The 23,921-nt window shown below is 39.9% G+C and overlaps 1 protein-coding gene across 2 annotated transcripts; it reads left to right on the forward strand.

Moving 5' to 3' along the window:
- The first annotated feature begins 681 nt into the window (after positions 1 to 681).
- hbs1l (HBS1-like translational GTPase) lies at positions 682 to 23,420 on the forward strand. 2 transcript variants are annotated; one of them, XM_034142779.1, is made up of 18 exons: positions 682 to 945; positions 1,565 to 1,630; positions 1,894 to 2,022; positions 2,223 to 2,474; positions 12,734 to 12,842; positions 13,335 to 13,555; positions 14,473 to 14,638; positions 15,237 to 15,354; positions 16,449 to 16,595; positions 17,024 to 17,098; positions 17,223 to 17,340; positions 17,852 to 17,920; positions 18,024 to 18,128; positions 19,115 to 19,205; positions 19,349 to 19,457; positions 20,810 to 20,910; positions 21,389 to 21,533; positions 21,626 to 23,420. In XM_034142779.1, exons 1-18 carry the CDS (start codon positions 903 to 905, stop codon positions 21,635 to 21,637), a joined length of 2,076 nt encoding a protein of 691 aa, XP_033998670.1. In that variant the 5' UTR covers positions 682 to 902; the 3' UTR covers positions 21,638 to 23,420. The 2 variants fall into 2 exon arrangements, with proteins under 2 accessions (XP_033998670.1, XP_033998671.1); XM_034142780.1 differs by lacking the exons at positions 12,734 to 12,842; positions 13,335 to 13,555; positions 14,473 to 14,638; ... (9 more) ...; positions 21,389 to 21,533; positions 21,626 to 23,420 and adding an exon at positions 2,989 to 5,546.
- The last annotated feature ends 501 nt before the right edge of the window (positions 23,421 to 23,921 follow it).

Raw genomic sequence — 23,921 nt, forward strand, 5'->3', positions numbered from 1 at the left:
CCAAGTCAGAGATAAACATGTACACCAAAACAAGTACTTCCCTTTCGTGGTATGGCTATACGTTTCTTGTGAAGATAGTAGGAAAAAATGATGTCCTTTATTGTGTTTGTGTCTGGGTAAGGTGTGTAGAGTGTGGGCTCAGATGGGTTGATCTCTAACCATAGGGCATAACCTTTGACAATTTTTTTTTTAGAAATTCACACCTCAAAAACAGGATTGGCAATGTATTTTGTGCAGACACACTGTCATCTAATTTCATTGCACTTCATTTGAACTCTTCAAATCTTATTTAAGGTTGTGCAAAGAGGAAAATCTCTTTACTAATTTGTCTTTGTTCTTCAAATGAATTAGACATGGCAAATATGCATTTCAAGTGTTTCCTCGTCCATTAACCAAGACAGCATTACATTGAGGATTTTTGATAAATTCATACTTTGCATGTCCTTCATACTTTTCTGTCCCTAAATCTAATATCAGTTGACTGCTGATCAAATAAAGCTCTACAATAATCAACTGATTGGAATTCACTTTATATCTGACATACAGTGTGGTGTTTAATGAAGTCTGTTGGGGAGATCCTCACCTCAGGCCGCATTAGAGGGAACTGCAACAGGAAGTTACGTCAGCAGCAAACAAAAGAATTGTCTGAAAGCAAGTTTTTATTTAATTTAATAATTAGGTTGCTAACCATCCAGCCACAGAAAACCAAACGTGGAAATTAAATTCGTTTTTATACCTCAGTTTTAATTTATCTTTTTTTTTCCGGGCTTCAGAATCAATCTGAGTGCCTACTGTTGTACTTTCACCGAGCAGCAGCAGCCGCAGCAGCCGCAGCAGCAAAGGCGACTGGCCGTGAGCCGAAACACATTTACGCTCAAGCCGAGAGAAGAAACTTAAACAAAATGTCTCGGCACAGAAATGTTCGAGGTTATAACTACGATGAAGGTAGATACCCTCAAATAGGTGCTGTTAACCATTTAGGCGTCACGACAAGGCCTCAAATTCGTTAGCCTGCTAAGCTAACATGTACTGTTGTTGATTGTAGCGTTAGCGGCTAATACTAGCTACTTTAGCTGGCAAGATAACATTGCAGTCGTGTCACTTCGCCCCTTTCTCAAGATACATTGCTCTTTAATACTGTTTTCTACGTATATCAAGGTTTCGGAGAAAGGTTACAACGTTAAAACATGATGTGATGTGCCTATAACTAATCATCTTTATAAAAGTTCTCGTTAGCTGACTTTGCTTCGCTAACAGGCTAGCTTTACAGTGTTTTGAAATAAACGTTACAAGCTTCTGCTACTTTATTGAATATGGTATATTGAAATTGCCTGACCTTATTCATATATTAAGCCTACTAATATCTAAAACATACAGTGAAGTTGATAGAGATGATTAACTCGTTCCCGATTTACTGTTTCTTATACATTCTGTAAAGTTGCTGACCACGCAGAGTGACAGCTGTAACAATGACTCATTATCTGTACTTCTACTGCATTATATATCTATGCTTGTGTAAACTGAGCAAATGGGAAAACATTTGAACCTTAATTATTTTTCCTAGACTTTGACGATGATGACGTGTATGGACAGTCTGTGGATGATGACTACTGTATATCACCAGCAACAGGTTAGTATCATTGGAACCAATATTATAGCTCAGCAAGAATATATGTTTGCTAATGGACAAGATTAATCTGTAAGAACATTGTTTCACATGATTTGTAAAATAAAATGACAGTTAAAGATAACAGTAGTTATGTTTCAATTAATGAAAAAAGCACATTTCTATAATATCTTTCAATAAAGGATTAGTTTATATTCTGCAGCATTAACCCGGTATCATAAATATTAGTTTGAAAGTGTCCAATAAGGTATTTGTGTTTTATACAGCAAATCAGTTCATCTACTCACGTCAAGAGAGGCAAGCACCAAGGGAGCAGCCTTTAGAAGAGGAAGCATATGAAGATGACGTACCCATGTCCCCTACCGTCAGCCTCAACCTAGACCCTCTTGATCAAGGTAATATTATGAATTCCCTGCAACGGTGTGACAGATAATGGAGATTTTCTGACCTTTACATTTGTTCTTGAAAATGTGCTCATTGAAGACATAATGTGTCTGTTAAAAGTTTTATTTTCTAGAACATTTTTTTAAATGTATTATTTATTTTCTGGATTGCTAATGAAATGTCTGTCTAATGTGTGTGTTGTTCTTTATAGCCAAACTGTTTTCCTGTCTGGACCATATGCGGACTGTGTTGGGAGATGCAGTGCAAGACTCAGTCCTGACCCAGGCAGCCATAAGCTGTGGATTTGACCCACAGAAGGCCTTGGATGCAGTCCTCTCTGAAGATGCTAAGACAGCCCCAGTTACCAAAAGCACCAATGAGGAGACAGCTTCAGCCGCAATAGCAAGCCAGGAGAAAGCGCCGCTTCCACAAAGAATCAAGAAAGAGGCCGTCGCTGAGAAAGGTACGCTTGGACCAGATCAAATTATGAAAATGTTATGAGTCAGGGATTGTGATCAGTGATCCGCTGTGAATTAGAGAATGGTTAATTTTGACATTTGACATTTTCTTCGACTTATTTGTCAAACAAAGCACAAGATCTGATAAAGTTATTATCCACTACGGAAAAAAGATTCATATATTTCTTATGAAATTAATTTATGTTTACTTTTTATTTTCTTGTCATGTAGCCACTTAAAGATCTAGTTCCCCTTTTTTAAGGAATAATAATAATCAATTACCTCTTTTCAGAATGAATACCAACCGTGCCAAATTTAAGCATTTATCTTAAATAATGTTCATTGTATTGTACTTATAAAAACATGTGTGCAATGACACATTTTACTGATGCAACTGTTTAACAAAGTGCCTTCTTCTGTTTTTCTCCCTCTTATTTCCGGCATGATTCATCTGACTCCTGTTCTGTTGTCCTCCTGTCTCTTCTCTTCGACAACTCTAATTGGCTTTTGTAAGGTAAGGAGCCCACACAGACATTACATCCAATGCACACAAACCCCAGACGGATTGTCTCAAACAAACACAACCGCATGCGCAAGCAAGTGCTTTGCGTGACCTCATACCGCAATATAAGGCTGACCCTGTGGTTAGCAGCTCTGTAAATCTAAATGGGGGTTCAGGTATTGCCAGTCTGGCACAACTTATGTCTGAGCATGAGCAGAAGAGTAAGGCGACAGGAGTAGGTGACGCAGGGCGAGGTTTTGGAATTCCCTCATTAGGTGCTCTCGCCATCGGACATAATTCACCTCCGTCAATTATGTCTAATCAGAAGGGTCTTTCATTGGGAACACTGGCATCTTTAAACATGACTTCAGCATCTCAAGGCCCAGCTCCATCCCTCCTCTCAGTTTCCCTCAGTAGTATGTCGCTAACCAACCCCAAGATAACAACTGCAAGCTCTTCTCTGGCGGCTCCTCCTGGGTTTGGGAGTCTAAGTTCTGTCCTCTTGAGCAATCAGCCCTCAGTCGGAGTTGCGATTGGAGGCAAAGCCAAAAAGGCTGATCCTAAGGGAAGCCCATCCTTGGCTGATTTAATCCAGGAATATTCAAACCGCAGCCCGACCCTCAGTAACTCCTTTCCTACTCCCCTGAGCTGCGTAACTTCTGTGACGTGTCAGGGAATGGCTGCATCAGCACAACTATCCCTCTCTGGGCTCGCTTCACAGCACCAAAACAAAAATACACTCATTCAATCGCTGTCGCAGAGCACTAAAAAAACAACAAACACTCTCCCCTTTCCTAAACAAACCAACAATACTCCTGCAGGCCTTGTTGGTGGGACTGTGTCATTGTCTCAGCTAGCACTGCAGCATCAAACCAACAGTTCCTTTGCTTCCCCTCAACCCTTCAGCGGTGAATCTCCAGCAAATGCACTGAAACACCCACCTGGCATCTCTGAGCTGCCCTCTTTGACACATTTGGCGACTGAACACAAAGGCAAAACCTCAACCACCTCAAATGGGTCACAGTATTCCCTCAGCTCTCTCCTTTCACCAGCAAAACCAGAGAGGGCTGGTGTGTTAGCAGAAAGTACTGCAGAGGGTGGGACCAGGCGTAAGGTCGACCACAAACCATACCACCAAAGCATCAGGCCACCTAAGATGAAGCATGCTATTGATTTGAGTGCTCTCATGGCCCAGTCGGATGGAGCAAGCCCTCGTCACTTCGACAGCGACCCCCCTTCACCTTCTTCTCCAAATTCTGTTGCCACAGGACTGGATCCTTCAGTTTTTGCACAACCATCAGTATTTGCGATCACTTTGTCGATTCCAGGCCGCAGAAAACGGAAGAGGATGATTAATATATCCAAGGGAGGAATAAGAGTTCAGAGGACAGGAAGTGGTTACCAGGCCTTCCTGTGTGAATCACAGGACAAATCCGAGGAGCCGCACTCGCCACTCTCGCCAATTGTACCATTCGGCTTCGAATCGCCTTCACCTGACGACGTTGTCCGTGCTAATCATACAAAAGCTTTCACCAGGTAGAGGAGAGGAGGAAATGAAAAGCACTTCAGTCACCAGGTTGGTGCTAAATTGACTCTTACTGGGATGAGAACTGTTTTTTGGCAATTCCTCCACCAACGGAACTAAACCCAACGTTTTAACGGTGTCTCACTATTAGTGGTGTGGTTTAAAGAAACTTTTGGGACCAACAATACGACGGAACTCGCTGCTGATCACTGCCTCATAGAAACAGTATTACTAAAGAGCCGATGTATTTCTTTTTTTAAAGATTCAAACAACAAGTCTGACATTGCTTGAAGAACAACAAAAGTCTTTTAAGTCAAGCAGGATAAACCACTCCTTGGCATTTTGTTTCTAAACACTATTAGTATTTTAAAAACGTTTAGATCTCCTGATTTAATGCATTTACATTTTTTCTACTTTTAAAATTTGAGTCTTATTTTTCTACGCTTATATGGCAGTTGGCTTTTTTATCAACTTCTTTTGTGGAAAGTAGTTTATTCTTAGCCAGGGAGAATGTGCATCTCTTACTGCACGGCCTCTTTTCTAGTTTTGATCTGCATGAACCCTCAAAAGAGAAAAAGAGGTTCATTTAGTTTTGCAGGTGTGCTGCAGCTATTGGAATATGGATCAGTTAACCATTGTTCTGGTTTACTGCTGCTTGTGTTTTAGATCATGGGGTAGACATTTTGGTTTGGAGAACACCTGGAGATTTTCCCATGGGGTTGCGAGAACAAACACATGCACGTGCATGCACAGACAACCACACAGATACACACACACAGATACACACACACACAGACAAGTGAACACTTTTAATTTTTTACATTGAAGCAATAAGTTTACTTTGAATGGAAGCGGTGTCATTTAAGAGTGCAGTGAATGGAAAATGAATGACTTAACTGCTGAGGTGAAAGAGGTTTTACCTGCTCTTAGAACAAGCTTTTAATATTACAATGTACAAATGAGTTTATTTTACACTGGGTGTGTCATGACACTCTGCCAGAGGATTTGTACATTTTGAAATAAAGATGACTGATTGTACATGCTCTGAAAGCACCTGTCTCTGGGTGTGTCTCTGGTTGTGCTTGGGTTTGCTTCTGTGTGTCTGAGTGTAAATATGTATCTTTGTTGTATTGAACCTATTTTACATAACCAGTTAAAATAGTGCTCCATTTCCTTTTTGGATCTAAAATGAGTTGAGTATTTATGTTTATACAGTGGTAGGTCTATATTTAAAGATAAACTATTGGCCATACAATATTATGGAGTCGAAACAAGCGCATGCCAATTTTCAAAATGAAATATAAAATAAATAATCTGTATCTTGTATGCATTTTTTTTAAGGTTGGCCCAGGGTTTCTCGTGGCATGTCTCATTTTTTGTGTGAGTCAAAGGTATTGGTTTGCATGGTGAATCTTGTCCTTTAAGAAAAGCATGGTTAACACCTACGATTAGACAAGGACCGGTTGGTTTATAATAGGGCTGTACCAAATAGTTGGAAGCCTCATTTGTAACATTACATTCTCAATCTATATTCTAATGCTGTGCAGCTTCCTCTTTTTGCATGATTATTCGTTCTGCGTAATGATCAGGTGACACTTATGTTATTTGTTTTGTGCTATTAGTAGAATGAGATTATATTGGTGACTGCGTAGGTTTGTTTCCAATTAGTCTAACCAAATATTTTTGATAACTCCACACCATTTAAAGTTTAAATTTCAACATTATAAAAGAAGATAGAATTTTTTCATCTAGGAAATATTCTGCTTTAATCCAACAAAATGTCTGGCCTACTTGCCGCACACCCCTCTACTAATGGGACATTCTAACACAAACATAATAGCTCCAACAAGAAAGATATTTGATTTACTAAAAGAAGACTGATTTAATTGGATGAATAACTTCATTTAAAGTGGACCTATCATGCTATATTGGAAACATATATTGTAGGGCCATACCTATACAAAACATGTCTGTGAAGTTTTTTGCTTAAAATACCAAACAGATCACCCATTGTAGCCATGCCTCATACTGCTCATACCCCTCTATTCCAGCCCTGTTAGAGAAAACGCAGATTTTGGGTCCTTAGCTTGAAAAAAGAAAAAAAGGAGGCGGAGCTAATGCCTGATCAGAATTCTACTGGAGATAAAGTTAAATTCTGCTGTGATAAAACGCCATCCTGTTCTAAACCACATCAAGGATTATTTCTGAAACAGTATGGAGCTCAAATGCTTTTTATCACAAGGTGAGTTCCTTTTTTCATTTCCTGCTTTTTAAACACATGTGCTCTACAGTACAGGTTAGCTCTGAATGTTAGCGAGGCTTGCTAATGTAAACAAAGACGAGATTACGTCCAAAACACGTCAGGCATTGTTTCTGATAGCAACTTTCTGTGGGTCCGCAGCCGATTTGACGTCATATCGGCAGCAAATCTGTATCCGCTCGTTGTACCCCCGTTTTTAAAAGATTTGGGTACGGAGGAAAAGAGAAAGGGTTTTATTTCCTGACGCTGCGTGAGTTCCCCGACGCACCGGGGACACATATTTATGTATAAAAGACATCAAAAAGTGCATTTTGCATGATCGGTCCCCTTTAAATTAGGTTTTGTTCGAGGGATCTTTTTAGGATGATGACGTAATAAAATATGGCGACAAACATTCAAAGCTTCATTTAAAAACCTCAATAGAGGCTTCAAATGTGAACAAGCCCTAGTAGATATTAACAACATGTCTTAACAGCATTTAGGATCCCTGTTATATACACAGTCTTGTTAACCCTCAAAACCTCCCGCCTAATCTTCTGACTGTCGGTACACTTTTGGTCAGTATTGTATTTATGAGACAGGAGGAGATGATTAGGGCTGATGTCACTCTTTCATTGCTGTTAAGTTGTGTTCTTTGTCTGTCTCATTGTTATGTTAAATGTGTAAATGCTCTTTGAGTGAAGGTGTAGATGTGTGTAAACCTTATACAGGTGCTAAAGAGATGAGTGGATTGGACCCTCTGGGTTTCCAAATGTCTCAGTGTGCCTGAGGGAAGTGTTAGATATTACAAAGCAGATGGTGGCAATAATGACAAGTCAAACATTAGACGTCTAACAGGTTTCTGAGTGTATGTGAAGTCCTGGGAGGCTTATGATGATTGGAAATAATAATGTCTATTAGAGATGTTGTGGTTCAAGTTTCGCGATATGTATCTTCATTGTTCTTAGTTGTGAAAATCTAGAATTGAATAAGTTATTAACAAGTGGGTTTGTCCAGCAACAGTTGTGTCCTTTTTTCTCTTAAGGCGAGCCAGTGTGTGGGTTTGAGCAGGAAGCTGCACTCTTGGAGAAAATGTCACCCCAAGCACACACACCGAGCAACCGATCATCTTACGCTCTGTGTCTCACACACCACCTACGTAGGAAAATCTGATCATGTCAAGACTTTTCACAGCTTTGTCAAAGGCTTTGACAGATCAAATCATTGTGTTTCTTTACAGGCTCTGCACCTCTGCAAGGCGTACATGTTGCACAAACATAGTGTGGCTGTGATGTGGTGTCAATACTGGAAAATACCATTTAATTCACAACAAGTGGTCAAAGAAAGTGCGTGCATTTGGATTGACATGCCATCAATAGCACCACTTTGTTGTGGTGTGATATATGTACAGGCAAAAAAGAAGGCTAAGACAGAAATGGCATTCTTTAATGGAAAGAAGCAGCTTTCTTATTACAAAGAAATATAAGAGTTGATTTCTGCAAGGCACATACAATCTTAAAGGGCTCTATAAAGCAGCAATACATTACTTTGATGAAGGCATGCAAAGTCGCTTTACAATCTGGTTCATTTACAAGTTGTGGCTGTGCAGCCGGAATAAAAAAAAAGTTCTATCACAGCAAACAATGTATCAATAGAAGTCCAACATTATCGTATTTTAGTCCGTTTTAGAGGTTTTTGTGTCCACTTGGGAGCATTGTAGATTATAGAATTAACCTTTTTATTGTTTGCGGTTACCTTTTGAAGTTGGAAGTTAAGCTTGTGCTGACTGAAATGAGTCCCTACAATCACCACTGGCCGATTATAATAAGTTATAGTGAGGAGAAATTGAGATTAAGGAACTTTCTTTTGTTAGATGATCACCTTTGCAGCATTATGGCAATTTGGTAATTTGCACACCTAGCAAAGGTAAACTTGTTAAACAATTAATAACACATTTATTTTGTTATTGTTTCCCCCTGTCTTTAATAGCTTGAAACAGTGAAAAACAAAGTCATTTTGGGATTGGGGATAAGTAAAAGACCAACAAATATTAAACAAATATATTTGACTTTTAGCTTGATGCTGACATATTAAACAGTAGGAGCAAGATATTCTCCAATGTGCCCTTGAGGGTATCTTGTCTTTGTATCAGGGTGGACGATGATTACACGTCTTTCATTAACGTCAGTAATCAACGTCACAGTATAATCACCAATGACTTATAAGATAGTTGTTCCAGTTTTCCAGCTTACATGTGGCCTTTCTTGAAAGCTCAAGACTTAATGTTTATTATTATATCTGAGTGTTTTTCTTTTTATATCCCGATGTGCAGTAATGTCTGTCAACTAAAGCAAGCACTGGACTATATCAGTACGTTTTCAGCAGAGATCTGAAGATGAAGGGATGCACCACATACTTTAAATTGGTTGACTTTGTTATTCATTTTGACCTTTACACTAAGGTTATCGTGCTGTAAGTCAGACATAAATCCTTCACTAGTTCTATTTTGAAATCTGTAAGCCGTGGGTGAGAGTTCTCAGTCATGTTGCTGTGACTGAAGCTTGACAGTCTGCTAAGTAGATGGTAGTGTGCGAGTCATCCTGAAAAGGGGTCATACATTCCTACCCTGAGCGTTTCCCTCTGTTTGCACAGCTCACTTTTTAAAGACATATTGACCCAGATGAAATGTTCTCATGAGTCAAAACGTGCCCCCCACACTCACTTTTACCCCCCAGGAGATCTATGAAGAGTTGAATTATGTCTTAAAAAATGTATTGTCTTTTATAGCCTTTAGCGGCCTCAAGTGGTTGGGAGCCTCTATCCAAAACGTATTTTCAGATTTCATTTTTTTCTATTGTCATGGCCATCAAAGAAGTTCATTACAGGGAAGCTTTTAAAGGTATACCATCTGAATACATTTATTTTCATATCTCTTTTTGGTCTCTTATGCTCACTTTAACAACTACCATGCCCTGGGGGAGCCTGTCAATCACCCAATAACCTGCTCTTGCACTCTTTACATGAGCTATTTTAGTTTTGCTTGCCTACTTCTGTGTGTGTGTGTCAGTATTTGGACGGAGGGGAGGTTTTGTATTTGCATATCCTGGGCGGACTCCTCTTATCCGGTGCTCAGTTGGGCCCTCAGGCCAAGGTGTACAAATTACTCGCACACTCTTTAGTCATTGCAAGGGTCCCGTATTCCAGATATATCCTGGATGGGAGGAAACCAACTGTTTACCTGCCAGTCGTAACAGTGTTAAGAGATCCTGCTCCAAGCCTCACAACCTGATTGCGCTGTATAGCTGTTCTCAGGCCGCCCTCCTTAAAGCTGCCCCTAGGCCAGCCTAAAAAAATGCATCAGGCAGGTTGGTTGTTTGCGGAGGTATTACACTATTTGGACAGATCAACAATTCTGGTTGTTAAATAGTTGTTTATCACTAAAGACCTCGAGGGTGCTCCTGTCAGTTTCACCCCAGGTTCAAATAAAGAGGTGATTGAATCTTAAAGTAACACAACATCCTTCTGCTACTTAATGATTATTTGTTGGGGATGCATATGCTTCGCTTATATGTTTGGGTTTATTTCTAACATGTAAATTAGGTGAGGTGAGTGTTTAATCATCTTATCCTAATGATCTTAAAGAGTGGTGCTGGGCCCTACACCTCGTAATGGGTTAGCATTTTAGCCCTTTTCAGGTTCCAACGTCAAGTCAGTCGTTTTTCTAATGAGTTTTTGGTGCCTGAAATAAGGTCTGTGGTTAAAACAAGCTTACAAGATATTTCTACAACATTAATTGCATCAGTGAATACCCCACTGGTGAATGTCTGAAGCTTTTACATGTCTAAAAAAAGGCGGTTGCTAACAAGTAGTCAAATAGGACCATGGCCATATAATGCATTTGTGAAGTAGTTTGTTGATATCATGACGTTAGCTTTTTACTTCTGGCTATTGTCTTTACGCTTTGACTGTTCGAAAAGTAGAGGTAATATGTGGAGATAATCCTGCTGAAGAAAAATGTGTTTGTATCATAAACATGTGAACAGATCTTATTCTGTACAACATCCCAAAGTCCATTGGACAACATCCATTGACTCTTTGTCCCATGAGCTTTTGCGATGCCAACTTCTGAGTTGGTTTACAAAAGTATGTAATCACTGCACCACTCTACTGTGTTAAATGTGATCTAATGAGTTCATTTTATGCACAGCTGATTCTCCATATAAGTGAATTGCAAGCTGTCTGTTGTTAGTTAGATACAGGTGGTAGAAACCTCACTGTAGCGAAGGACATGAAAAGGCTCCAGCTGCAGGAAGAAGCAAAATTCCCCAGAGAGAACTTTTTCCATCTCATGTCGCCGCTGACTGCAGGCCATGTAATGACAGCGATGGTGCAGATTTTAGTGATGACTTTGGTTTAAACTTTAGGGAGCATTAAAACTGTTCTTTGTAGAAAAACATGTACCTAATTGTGTCGTGTAACTTTTTTATTGAGTAAAGCTTTGCCTTGGTTGTCCCCCTTTCCCATTTAAAGATGTATCACAGCAGCACGTGAATGTCATTGTTCTATAAACTATAAAGACTCTTCTGGGTGCAGAGAGCTGCCTCAGTTGTGAATCAGTGTTTCAGAATGAAGGGGTTTTTTTCTAACGCAGAGCCAGTCATTTAGAGAAGGACTGGTTAGAGAAAGTCCATTAATAATTATGTGGAATCACATCTAGTTTCCTCTCATTTTCCCTCAGGGTATTTTTTATGATGAAGAAACTACATGAAGCATACAAGAGCGAATATAAGAATAGTTAGCTTTATTAAATGCATGCTTAAAACCTTTATAATATAGAACAATATCTTTGTAAACCTGAACGAATGAAACTTCTCAGCAGTATTCTTCGTACTTTTCTTCCTTGATAAACATCCTGTGACTGAAATATTGCATCAGTGAGGAGAGTGTGGGTGTTTGCCCTGTTTTAACACTACAAAAAAATGTAAAGGCAAAGCGACAATTTATGACAAACGAGCCTTTTCTGACTTGAAGCATTCACCCCCAGAGCTGCACTTGCTGAACTTGCTAAATTGACACCTCAAGACTCATTCTGGGAAATGCTCTGTCACCCTGCTCTATTTACGTGGAGACGGGAGGCAACGGCCACTTCTGAAATTAACCCTTTCTGAACCAGGACGTCAGTGCCAAACACATGCACTCAGGCTTGGCTGTGCAGCCCAGTCTAAATGAATCAGTAGCAGTGTGATATGACTGGGACCGGTGGCCATTCGGGACTGGGATGACAAAGCAATGACCTCAACACGTCTCACTGCTGCACAATATGAACGTCGGATAAATGGAGGCTCAAGGTGCAACTGATTGTATCATATCCTAAACCTAAAAAGATGTACTCTATGGCAGTAAGGGCAAACAGCTATGCCAAGGGAAGTACTCATAAACTATACATTGCAGTATGTCCGTCTAAATCAACATCAGTGTATGTTACAGTGTATTTTACAGTATGTGACCTTTTCTGAGGCACGCGTTGTTTCAAAAAAATATGGTGGAAAATCCCCATTAGTCATAAATTATTCATTATGCATTATCACTTTTATTTATAAATAACTTTATTCCCAAGGCTAGAAAAGCCACAATACTGAGAATCAGGTTTGATCAATCCTTAATTTGGTGCTTTTACACTGACTAAAAGTGTAACAAACAAGAAAAAGTGACTTGTGAAAGTCTGCTTTTACTTTTTTTTCTTTTCTTTATACAATACTTGTCTTTACTGAGACTCAGATGCATTGTTTGGAGACTCTAGCGTGAGAGAGCTTTCAGTGTTATCCAGATCATGTGAGACAAAATCAACCTGACCCTTTATCACACCTTGAAGGTCATTCCTATTTGCCTTCTTTGAATCAGAACATTTGTTTCTCATGTCATGGTTACTGGCCACAGTGAGTCATGATTGCCTTTGTTTGTGAGCAAGTGTATCGTTTTATTCCTCTCTTCCTTGTAGCTAAAAGCAGAGACGTGTCCCACAATAAACTGGACTCTGAAGTCGTCCCCAAAGTGGCCCGCATGACCGTCTCAGGGAAGAAGCAGACCATGGGCTTCGATGTTCCCAGGTATCTAACACACAGCTGTACACAACATTCTCATTAAACAATGCAGAGCAATTAAGCTTTTTTTTTAAACATGTATTTATAGTTTTTTTACATTTATCACATTACACAAACACAGCCGAACATTCCCCAACATTAGACATATGGCAGATTACAAAATTATGCTGAAAAAATTAAAAGTTTGCAGTTACTAGAAATCAGTTTAAAGTACAGACCAAGAATATAATTACATTTGCAAATTAACAAATTCAACAAAAATACAGCACATCCACATACAGAGCAGAGTACAGCTTACAATTCTCCAAATAGATTAACCATATTCAACATTTCCTCACAGTATGTAAGTTAAGTCTTTTCCCTTTAACCTTCCATAGCTTCTGCAATGTCCCCATTTTGAATAATAGTAGTTGTATTTAACACGAAAGAGTTATCATGTATTCGCAGAGATGAGCTGTGTTTCATTGTGATTCAACTCCTCCACATTCTCCCCTCAAGTGTGAACGGTGTGGTCGGGACCCCTGAACGCCCCACAGCAGCCTCGGCCTCCGAGGCCACGCCCAAGCGTCCAGAGACTCCATCTAAAGGCTCAAATGGAGACGAGCCCTCCACAGTTCCCACCCCGGGACGCTCTGGAAAGGCCCGGCAGACGATCAACATCAAGGAGGAACTGGAGAAGAGGCAGGGCGGCAAACCTCTGTTAAATTTGGTGGTTATAGGTAGGAGGCAAATATATAAAGACACTCGTACGGTAGAATTTTACCTCAGCACGTTAAGAGATCGGACCAATAACAAGGGATACACAATTAGATTCTGCACAAACAAAATTATAACAAAATTATTCTCACTATTTCTTTAACACCTATTATCCTACATATTGATCTACAGTGAAACAGTGCTGTTTGAGTTAATTCAAAATACAAGTACAACTATCATTGTTGTATTATTGGACTTTTTTGATACATTAAACACTAAAGCTAGAGACTTAGGTGAAGTTCTTTCTCAAGACATTTATATAAAAAAAAAAAAAAAAACGTTTTTCTTCTTCAAATAGTTTCTTTCAGCATATCTAATTGTCCAGACATTGTAACATATCTGTTGTTAAAGAAAATCGAAAATAAGCTCTCAGTTTTTCCCACCACATCCCCAAATGTGTGAATCTACTCGGTTTGTTCCTCATACAGATTCTGCCATTTTGTACCTAAGTCTAATGTTAGTAGTAGGAAATGAGGCGAACTGCAGACCAGTGCAGTTGCTCAGTCATGTTCTCTCATTCTCAGTTCGACCAGAATAAGTGACTCTGTAGTTTCAGAAGTGCAGATGATTCTAGTTTCCCACAGGCTGCGAAACCTCTCGAAATACCACAGCCCTCTCCCTTCCCCCTTCCCCCTCTCACCCTCCATCCTTGTTCCCATTTCTGTCAACCTCCTCTTGTGCAATGCAGCTTCTTCCTTCTACCAGCTGTGGCTGCCCTTTGCAATACCTTATCTCCTCTCTTCCTCCACCTGTCTTATCACTCTTATTACACTCTTCCTCTGTCCTCACTCTTCATCCCTCCCTGGTGTCTTCTATCTTACACTGAGCTCCTTTTTCTCTTTATCTCTCTCTGACATGACTACATTATCATTCTGTGCAGGTCATGTGGATGCAGGTAAAAGCACTCTGATGGGCCACCTGCTTTATCTGCTGGGCAACGTCAACAAGCGCACCATGCACAAGTATGAGCAGGAGTCCAAGAAGGCGGGAAAGGCCTCCTTTGCTTATGCTTGGGTCCTGGATGAAACTGGCGAGGAGAGGGACAGGTACATTTAGAGCGTGAAGTTACACACAAACACATCATTATGCACGAAAATGACTATTCCCTGTTGCCACATTGATTACAGCTAGACGGGAACACTTGATGATTACCTCACTGACGTCTCTTCCTGTTGTGTGCTTGGACTGATAAGGAATCATGAGTCAAACAATATGTCCCTCACCCATGAGAAAAAACAAATCTTTTGACTTTTTAGGAGATGTCGATGCTTGCCGTCTGTGTTTTTTAAATAACAGAGTGAAAGGGAAGCATTAAAAGCCAGAAACAGAAAGTGACTTGGGTTGTACTCCCTAATCAGTACCTTCTAAAGCGCATGCGTAATAAAAAAAGCATCTGGACGGAAGCCTCGCCCACTGGAAGACATTGCACTCGAACTGAAATTGGCTGAGGGTTTAAATCTACACGACCTTAAAAGGAAGTCCAACTGCTCAGCAGTCAATCCACATCCAATCCATTGTTTCATTTATAGAATTAAACCTTACTTTAACTTCTACTAGAAAGTGTGTACACATAAGAAATGTTTTTTTTTGTGGGTGAAGTGATTGTTGAAAAACAGCCCCCTCATTTATCTGTGTTTGCTCCAGAGGTGTGACGATGGATGTGGGCATGACCAAGTTTGAGACGGACTCTAAGGTGGTGACTCTAATGGATGCGCCCGGACACAAAGACTTCATCCCCAACATGATTACAGGAGCTGCACAGGTATTTCAAATATAAGTGTTCAAGCAGCCTGCACAATGCACGTACCCACACAGGAAATGAGATATCTATCGCTATCAACATAAGGTGTTGGTACATTTAGAGGAACATTCAATGAATCATAGCATTGGCACGGTGTAAGAAACCCAGTGTGAAGTGTGGTTAACAACATAAATAAGTCTTTTAGCATTTTGTTTTGTTTTCTGATGCCTTGGATGGAAATGAATGTGTTATATCACAAAAACATACTAACAGGAGCAGGGAACAGATGATTACAAAAAAACTAGAAAGCTACACGCATACGTACAGTCCCATACTCTACATACCAGTGTGCATGTATGTAATGCATTTCTCTGGTTAAATAAACTTCCCCTAATTAAAGTAGATCCTTTCCCTTTAGATATACCTTCAGCCGGCCACACCCGTCAGCGGGATTTGAAATAACTCGTGCGGTTTTGGGTGTTGGTGTCAAAAAGTTTCTTTTTGCACCATGGGTGTGCTTGTCTCTCCCCGTTTGAGCCACTAATGTAATTTCTCTTTTAACCATATGACTGTCCTCAGTGCAGACTCATCATGTAGTGACTAAGTGTTTTCTGCTGCAGGCTAATGTGACCTACTCTGATGTTAAAGATGGTTTCACAGCCTGTAGTTTACCAGTAAAGTGTTTATCAAGCTCACCTGTCCTTCCTGTTGAGCACTTGGTCAAAACGGAAAAAAAACATATTTGATATATAGATAATATAATGTAAAAAATAAGAAAAACTGATTTCATGCATGGTTATTGTTTAAATGTTTGAATGCATTATTGTTCTGATGAACTTCAGACTTTACATGGAACATGAACAGTTCATCTTTTGTATCTGTCATAGTGGTTTTAAAATATAACTTAATTTTGACTTTTTACAATTGTATCTAACATCCTATTATTGGTATTTATAGTCAGAAAAATGCAATTAATCACAGATAGTTTGATATACATTTTTGAGAACATCCTCTTGTGAAATAGCAATTTATTTTACAAAATCAGATGATGAATGTTTTTAATCCATAGGTTAAGGGGTCTGATTTATTTTCTTCCCTCCCATCTCTCTCTACAGGCCGACGTGGCGGTGCTCGTAGTGGACGCCAGCCGGGGGGAGTTCGAGGCGGGCTTCGAGGCTGGGGGGCAGACCAGAGAACACGCCCTGTTGGTGCGCTCGCTCGGCGTCACTCAGCTCGCTGTCGCTGTCAACAAGATGGACCAGGTCAGACCCAGCTGCACTCAACTGACACACAGTGGGGAAGCATGTGCGATTGACTGTTTACCACTTTGTAATACATGGATATATAGAGGTGTTCTTGCAGGTGAAAGTTTGAAAAAAATTAAACCCCCCTTAAACAGTAAAAAAACAGTCAAGCAGCAGAATGTCTTATATTACATCATAAGGGCAAAAAGCTGATTCATAGTTTACCATTCACAGATGTTGCTCTGAAAGAAATGAACCCTGTTTCTCAAGACTTACCACCTTACGATGTTAGTAGAAAAGAAGGCCTAAGGGAACCATGTGTGTGTTTGATTGCGTTAGTGTCTTTTTGTTTACTATAACTACGAGCATTTCTCTCCGCAATGTGTGCCAAAGGGGAAGCTTTCTGTGTGTATTTACTTTTTTCTTTATGTGTATATTCAAATCAGGTAAACTGGCAACAACAGCGTTTCCAAGACATTACTTCCAAACTTGGACATTTTCTCAAGCAGGCAGGATTCAAGGTGAGTTGGAACCAAATCACCCAATCCTACATCTCAGGATAACGAACAACTCTGTATCGATATATTAACTCATTTCTTGTATTTCCTAGCTTTTGTTTGATCAAGTGTTAACGTGTTTTTCCAGGACTCTGATGTTTACTACATCCCCAGCAGCGGCCTGTCAGGAGAGAACCTCACCACCAGGAGTTCAGTGTCAGAGCTCACATCCTGGTACTCTGGCCCCAGCCTGATGGAGCAGATTGGTAATGCAAGCTGCCTAAAGCATTCGCCGCCTTTTGACACTTGTTGAAAAGGTTGAAAGATATATACTAGCACAAGCTATAATTCAGCCCTGTTTTCATCATCTGTCTCTTTAAAATATATGATCAAAAAACACCTTTTCACAGAAGTGATTTAAGATGTTTCTAAGAATGTTATGGTGCTTTAAATCCAGACAGGCTGACTTGAAGCTGAACACAGCCATGTTGTTTTTTTACAAATGTTGGGGTGGAATTTGACTTGAAACTGACTCAGCAGCACTGATCGACTTGTTCATGAAAATGATGAATGCGTCTTCAGAGTTTTGTGAATGGGTTACACTCAGCACTGTGACTAACGGCCAATCAGGCGCCTAAAGCACATTTTGTCCAGTAACAATGAAATGATTCACCACCACTGGTTACAAGGCTTCTGGTAATATTATGTAAATGTTCTCCTTCTCATTGTTTTCTTCCTTTTTTTTTTGTCCTCTGTTGTTTTCCATCACTGCTGAAGACGCCTTCAAAGCCCCTCAGCGATCTTTAGAAAAACCGTTCAGACTGTGCGTTTCCGATGTGTTCAAAGGTAAAGTCACTGACGCATACTTGCAGTTTATGGGAATGTGTGCATGGCCCTTTTCCTTTCTCTTTTTCTAAATTAAAGCTGATGGTGCATTTTCTCTTCCCAGACCAGGGTTCAGGCTTCTGTGTTTCCGGGAAGATCGAGGCCGGTTACATTCAGACCGGAGAAAGAATACTGGCTATGCCCCCCAATGAAACCTGCACGGTCAAAGGTGTGTATTAAATAAATCCATATGAGCATGATGGCTCACTTTGGTAGTTCACGTTTCACTTTCATGCAATCCTACAGAATTTTCTTCATAGATGGCAATGAGAAAAGGGCACACAAAAACGTTGAACACCATGTCAAAAAAACATATTAGTCATGAGGGCAAGTAGCAGTTGCAATGAACTGCTAAGATGCTGGCAAGGATGCGTCTACACTGGTGTAAAAACTAATATTTTTTCGAATTGTTTGAGCACACAAGGTATTGTTTTAGGTTTGGTCTGTGTTCAAAATGTCAGAACTGTTTAGTATTGAGCTGAGTTTTTCACTTTTGTCTGTTTAAAAACATTTCCATATTGGCCCAGTTTTGGTAGGGAATGATTCTGAAATGTCTCAGAAACATTCCCTAATTTGTAATAAAGAAAAACAACCAGCACAGGGCACATCTACTGTAAATGAATCTCCTTTGCTTTGCTGTGTACATTGTGTTTATAAAAAACATTTCAAAATGTGTTGAGAATATTTTCATATTGCTTATTTCTAATGTAGTAAAAGTTGTTTTAACCGCCTTCATCACAGGTCAGTATTGTAGGCTAATTTTAATTTCCCAGAACATGTCATATTGACTAATGCCTGTTCAGCCAGTTGGCTTACAATCAAACCAGTTTCAAATCTACATACACTAGACTGGACCTACCTGTTTCACTCTAAATTTAGTCAACATCTAACAGCAAACAAAGCAAAATAGAATACACATGCACGTAAATGCAATGCAATTAGTCACAACATTTGAATAAAGTTAGAATGCAGTCTTATATGTTATAAGGCACTCTCTCAGGCAGAAAAAGTTTTTGAGCAAATAAGACATCTGCTACAAACTCACCATCTGAGTGCGCCTTTTTGTGACTCTGAATGTTGTTGTCTGAGTGAATGGTGATACACGCTGCCATCCTGTGGCTGCTGGGGGGCTTACACTCTGTGTTTTTGCTGCAGGTATCACTCTTCACGATGAGCCTCTAGACTGGGCTGCAGCAGGAGACCATGTCAGCCTGACGGTCACCGGCATGGACATCATCAAGATCAAGTAAAAAAATATCTCCAGTGTGTATTTCATATAAGCTTAAGGGTCTGATTTGGACGCAACATATTTACTAGTGATGTCTGTTATGTATATGTCTGGTCTGCACACATGTTGCTGCATATTTAGTGATAACTGCTTCCTTCCAGTGTGGGCTATGTGTTCTGTGATCCCAAGGAGCCTGTACGAGTGTGTACTCGGTTCAGAGCCCGGATCCTTCTCTTCAATATCGAGGTCCCCATCACACAAGGCTTCCCGGTGAGTGCAAGCAAACACACAGTCATAAGCCAACTGTTTTTTTGTAAGCATCTATATTGGATGCTGTGTCTGTTTCATTCTATGTGCATTAGGGATGTGCATCTCCATCACTGAGTGCGATGCGCATCTCGATACGTTGCCAACGATACGATACATTAACAATACATTTTAAGCACCGAGCGATGCGATGCGATACGATACGATTCACCCCTATTGCGATACAGTTCGATACGATTTGATTCAACATTATGCGATTCGGGGCGATACGATGCGATTCAACACGATGCAAAATAATGATACAATTCAATATGGTACGACAGAGGATTTAGTTTTATTCCTTATATGCAGCAAATCATAAATCAACAAAAAAGTGATTCACATATTTGGTTCTCTCTACTAGTCCTGCGCATCCTATTATGCTGTTTCTTTTTTACCTTAAAAAACAAACCACTTGGACCTTTCACAAACTGGCCTTTTCTCAAGTGTAGTAGTGTTCTCTGTCTCCAGAGTACAGTACCATTTTATAACACCTCACAGTTAAACAATGTAAGGATCCCCAGGATTAACAATGTGCAAATAACAACTACCATAGTGCAATGCCCATACAACTGCCAGACTGATGTGCTTAACACTCATTCATAGGCTAACTCACCAGTGAGCAGAAAGCAGTGGTGTGGTTTCTATAGGAACAATAAAGAATACAAATAACCTTTCACAAACAGGTTTAACTGCTTACAATTGTAAGGAAGACATTTAAACTATTATTGGCAGTCACAGTCTGTTGTAAACTAAACACCACTCTCACTGACAGAACACCTCACTGAGTGATTGAACTCGTATGTCTTACTTTCAGGTTTTTCTTTTCAGCCGCAGACCCCATGTCGCCTCTATGTGCGTCGCTAAGTTCCTCGTACTACTTGTGTACTTTAAAGCGGCACGGCATCGTTTACAATTTGCTTGCGATTTGTGAAGTTGTCCGTCTTTCTTGAAAAATCCGAAGTGTTGCCAAACGTTTGATTTGTAGGTATTTTTCGGTGCCGAGTGTTTCTCTTTCTCCTCGACTTCCATGTTTGTTGATAACTGTGACGCGACTTTCGGCCTCTGTAGTGGCGAAGCAAAGATCAAAGATCGTCTCTGCTGAGCGCTGACAAGATGAGGGGATATTATATGAATGAATGGTTTTTTTAACGATGCGACGCGAGTTCAACCCAAACTGTAGCCGATGTGCACTCTTTCAACCGGTGCACTCGCATTTTGAACGTTTATGCCGGTGCACCGATGCGAATCGGTGAATCTTAACATCCCTAATGTGCATGTGTTTTAATCTTGTGTTTGTGTGTGTGCATGTGTAGGTATTGCTGCATTACCAAACAGTGAGTGAGCCAGCCACCATTAGGAAACTGATAAGTGTTCTACACAAAAGCAGCGGCGACGTCATCAAGAAGAAACCAAAGTGAGTGTGGATTTGATCACATTTAATATTATGCGAGGTGGACCCTGAAGGTGTTATTTTTGTATTAATTACCTCCTCGCTGCACTTTATCCCACTTATTACACGGTTACATACTAAATAAACCAATGTCTTGACTCACAACATTGATTATAAATTATTATATTGATTTCAAAATGATGGTATAGCTTCCGCTTAAAAAAAGAATATTCAGTTCTGCTGCGTACCAACGGCTAAGACTCCACGTTGACCAATCAGAATCAAGTATTCAACTAAGCCGTGTTATATAAATGCATAGTACACGGTAGTTCTAATACTGTGTGCTGCAATAGTCACCTTGTACAACTTTCAAATGTCCCCAAGAAGGGCATCATGTTCCCTTCTAAATATATGCTTGATAAAACATAATCATTTGTAATAATTCTTAGAAATTGGACAACATCCAGGTTATCCTCACTTCCTGTTTGTGTTTGCTGTGCAGGTGTTTGAGTAAAGGTATGAATGCCATCGTGGAGATCCAGACGCAGAGGCCGGTGGCATTAGAGCTGTACAAAGACTACAAGGAACTCGGCCGCTTCATGCTCAGATATGTCGGCTCCACCATCGCTGCAGGGGTCGTCACTGAGGTAAAATGGGAATGATCGAAGGACAAAAACAATATACAGATGTGTGCTGTTGTTTTTATTTACGAGCGTGATTTTTCTTTTTTCCACGGCAGATCAAAGAATGAGGAGCGTTTCCATGGACACAGAGCCGGTCTGAACTTGCTCTACAGGCTGCCTGCAGCCAGAGACAAAGTGCAATTCCTCCACAGATGTCCCTCAGGGACTCAGCGTCATTTTCATCCATCCAGCTGCTCCGACTGACTGCTCCAAACAACACTAAACTGCATGGATATGCGGCAAGATGATCCAGCCTCCTGCGACAAACAGGCGCATTACCCAGCCACCCCATAACTTCAGATTTATTTTCGTCTGACTTTGTTTTTTTAGTAAAATCAGGCCAAATTAAGAATATAATCCGACTTTGAAAGACACTTTTACCAACCAGAGATTTCCACAGTTATTTATCTCACTGTACTTCCCTCTAAGCAACCTTTTCTTGACTGAAAAAGCATGAATCCTGTTGGAACAACTATTGAAACTAGAGCAGTCAACAGATCAGCTGTGGTGTAAGCAGAACATTTCTTTATGCTGTAACAGATGTCCAGATTTCTCCTTCATGTAAAGGTTAAGATGAGGATATACACCCCAGTTGTTTTGCATAATAAGGCCCTCCTGAGATTTTTAATTTAGACCGAGATGAACAAATGAAATTAAGTTATTAGATATTATTTTGACCATAGTATGTTGACATCTCATACAACATAGCCAATGGGACACAGTTCACTCGAACCAAGCGAGAATAGTTTGTGAGCAAAAAAGGGAAACTAAAATCTTCACCACTGGACAAAGACACATTTGTCTAATTTAAGTTAACAAAATACTTGAAATGCTTCCACAGTAAAGCACCAACATGCTTTTTGAAGTACTCATCTGTGTTTTGTTTTTTCTTTCAAAGACTTGGTTAAATGAAGAAGTGCAGCTGTGTTTCTGTTTTCTTCATGTGTTGTTGAAGGTGTTGTGAAGGAGGACGATGCAAAATGAACATGACGTCAGTAATCTGTGGTTTCAGTTTTGATTTCAGCAGTGTTAACTTTATCTTCAATTGAAAAAAAGTGCAAGGATTCTTGATAGTTTAAAATACATATGCTAAGTAAAGTAAGAAATGAAAATGTAGAGGTGATAGCTTCCTGTCGGGTTTGACAGTGACACGGCTGGGGTTGTTACTGCTGGAGTGGAAAGCACCAAAAAAAAGAAGAATGCACATCGAAGGGAAAATAGGTCAGAGTTTTAGAAAAATGCCCACAACGCTTTTCCAGTTTCCAGTGGTGGACTCTGAAGTGACAAGCATGTGTAACCGCGGCTTACAAAGTTCCACTTCACAAAAAATGACTTGAAAGACAAGGACAATTAAAGTCAAAATGGTGTGAGAACTTTAAGAATTTTATGGCAAAGAATCCTAAGTTCCCAGGCTCCTGACATATGCTGTAGTAGTCGGTATACTAAGACATCAAGAGTGCAATACAAATATTGAAAGGGACATAGTGCATGTAAAGTTCAGGAATAAGTCAACTATACTCATATAAACCATAATGAGATTATAGGGTGGAAAGTTATTACATAACAGTCACAAAATGTGGGTCGAAGGTGTTGTTAGGTTGTGCCTCTGATTTAAAGTTTATATAGTCCTTGTATGCATGCACAGGAAAGAATGTGTGCATTGAAGATACACACTGAATGAACTGAAATATAGTGTAATTGTATGCTTTTGGGATTTTTTAAATGTCTTTGAATTGCATAATTTGGAAGGTTTTGTGCGCAGACTGTGTCTTTTAGGTGATACTCAGGTATCTGTTAAATGTGACACATACCGCTAAATAATTTTCATTAAATCTAATATGGCTGATTATATACTATGACTCCCTGCAGCTGAAGTTGCTGGCTCAGTCACAAACACTGCAAAACTATATAACTTGGCCGGGGGCCGGGCTAAGGTCTCAAAAATACATGACTTATTTCAGTATCCAGAAACAAAAAACAACAGCGCAAATCTAAGTCGCTTTAAGACATATTTGCTCTACACTGTAAGTTTATGCTATATTGATGAAGTATAATGTCATTGCTGGGTCTCTTAACTACAGTCTAACCTCATGAAGAGGATTTTCCACCACAGTGTACAGTGTAGGTCCATAGGATGGCAGTGTTCAGCACATTTCCTGTCATCTACAATAAGAAGTGTTCATGTTTTGTGAGGTTAGCAACGTGTTCTGCTACAGAAATGCATAAGAAATAGCATCATGCAGTGAAATTGGTGTCAGTCACCTGGGACCAACTTTGACACAGAGAGCGGTAAAAGCCTTTTGGTCTCCAGACCTTTGACCTGAGATAATGAATAACTTTCTCTGTAAATGG

The sequence above is a fragment of the Trematomus bernacchii genome, unplaced genomic scaffold (assembly GCF_902827165.1).
Source record: "Trematomus bernacchii unplaced genomic scaffold, fTreBer1.1, whole genome shotgun sequence".
Classification (NCBI taxonomy): Eukaryota; Metazoa; Chordata; class Actinopteri; order Perciformes; family Nototheniidae; genus Trematomus; species Trematomus bernacchii.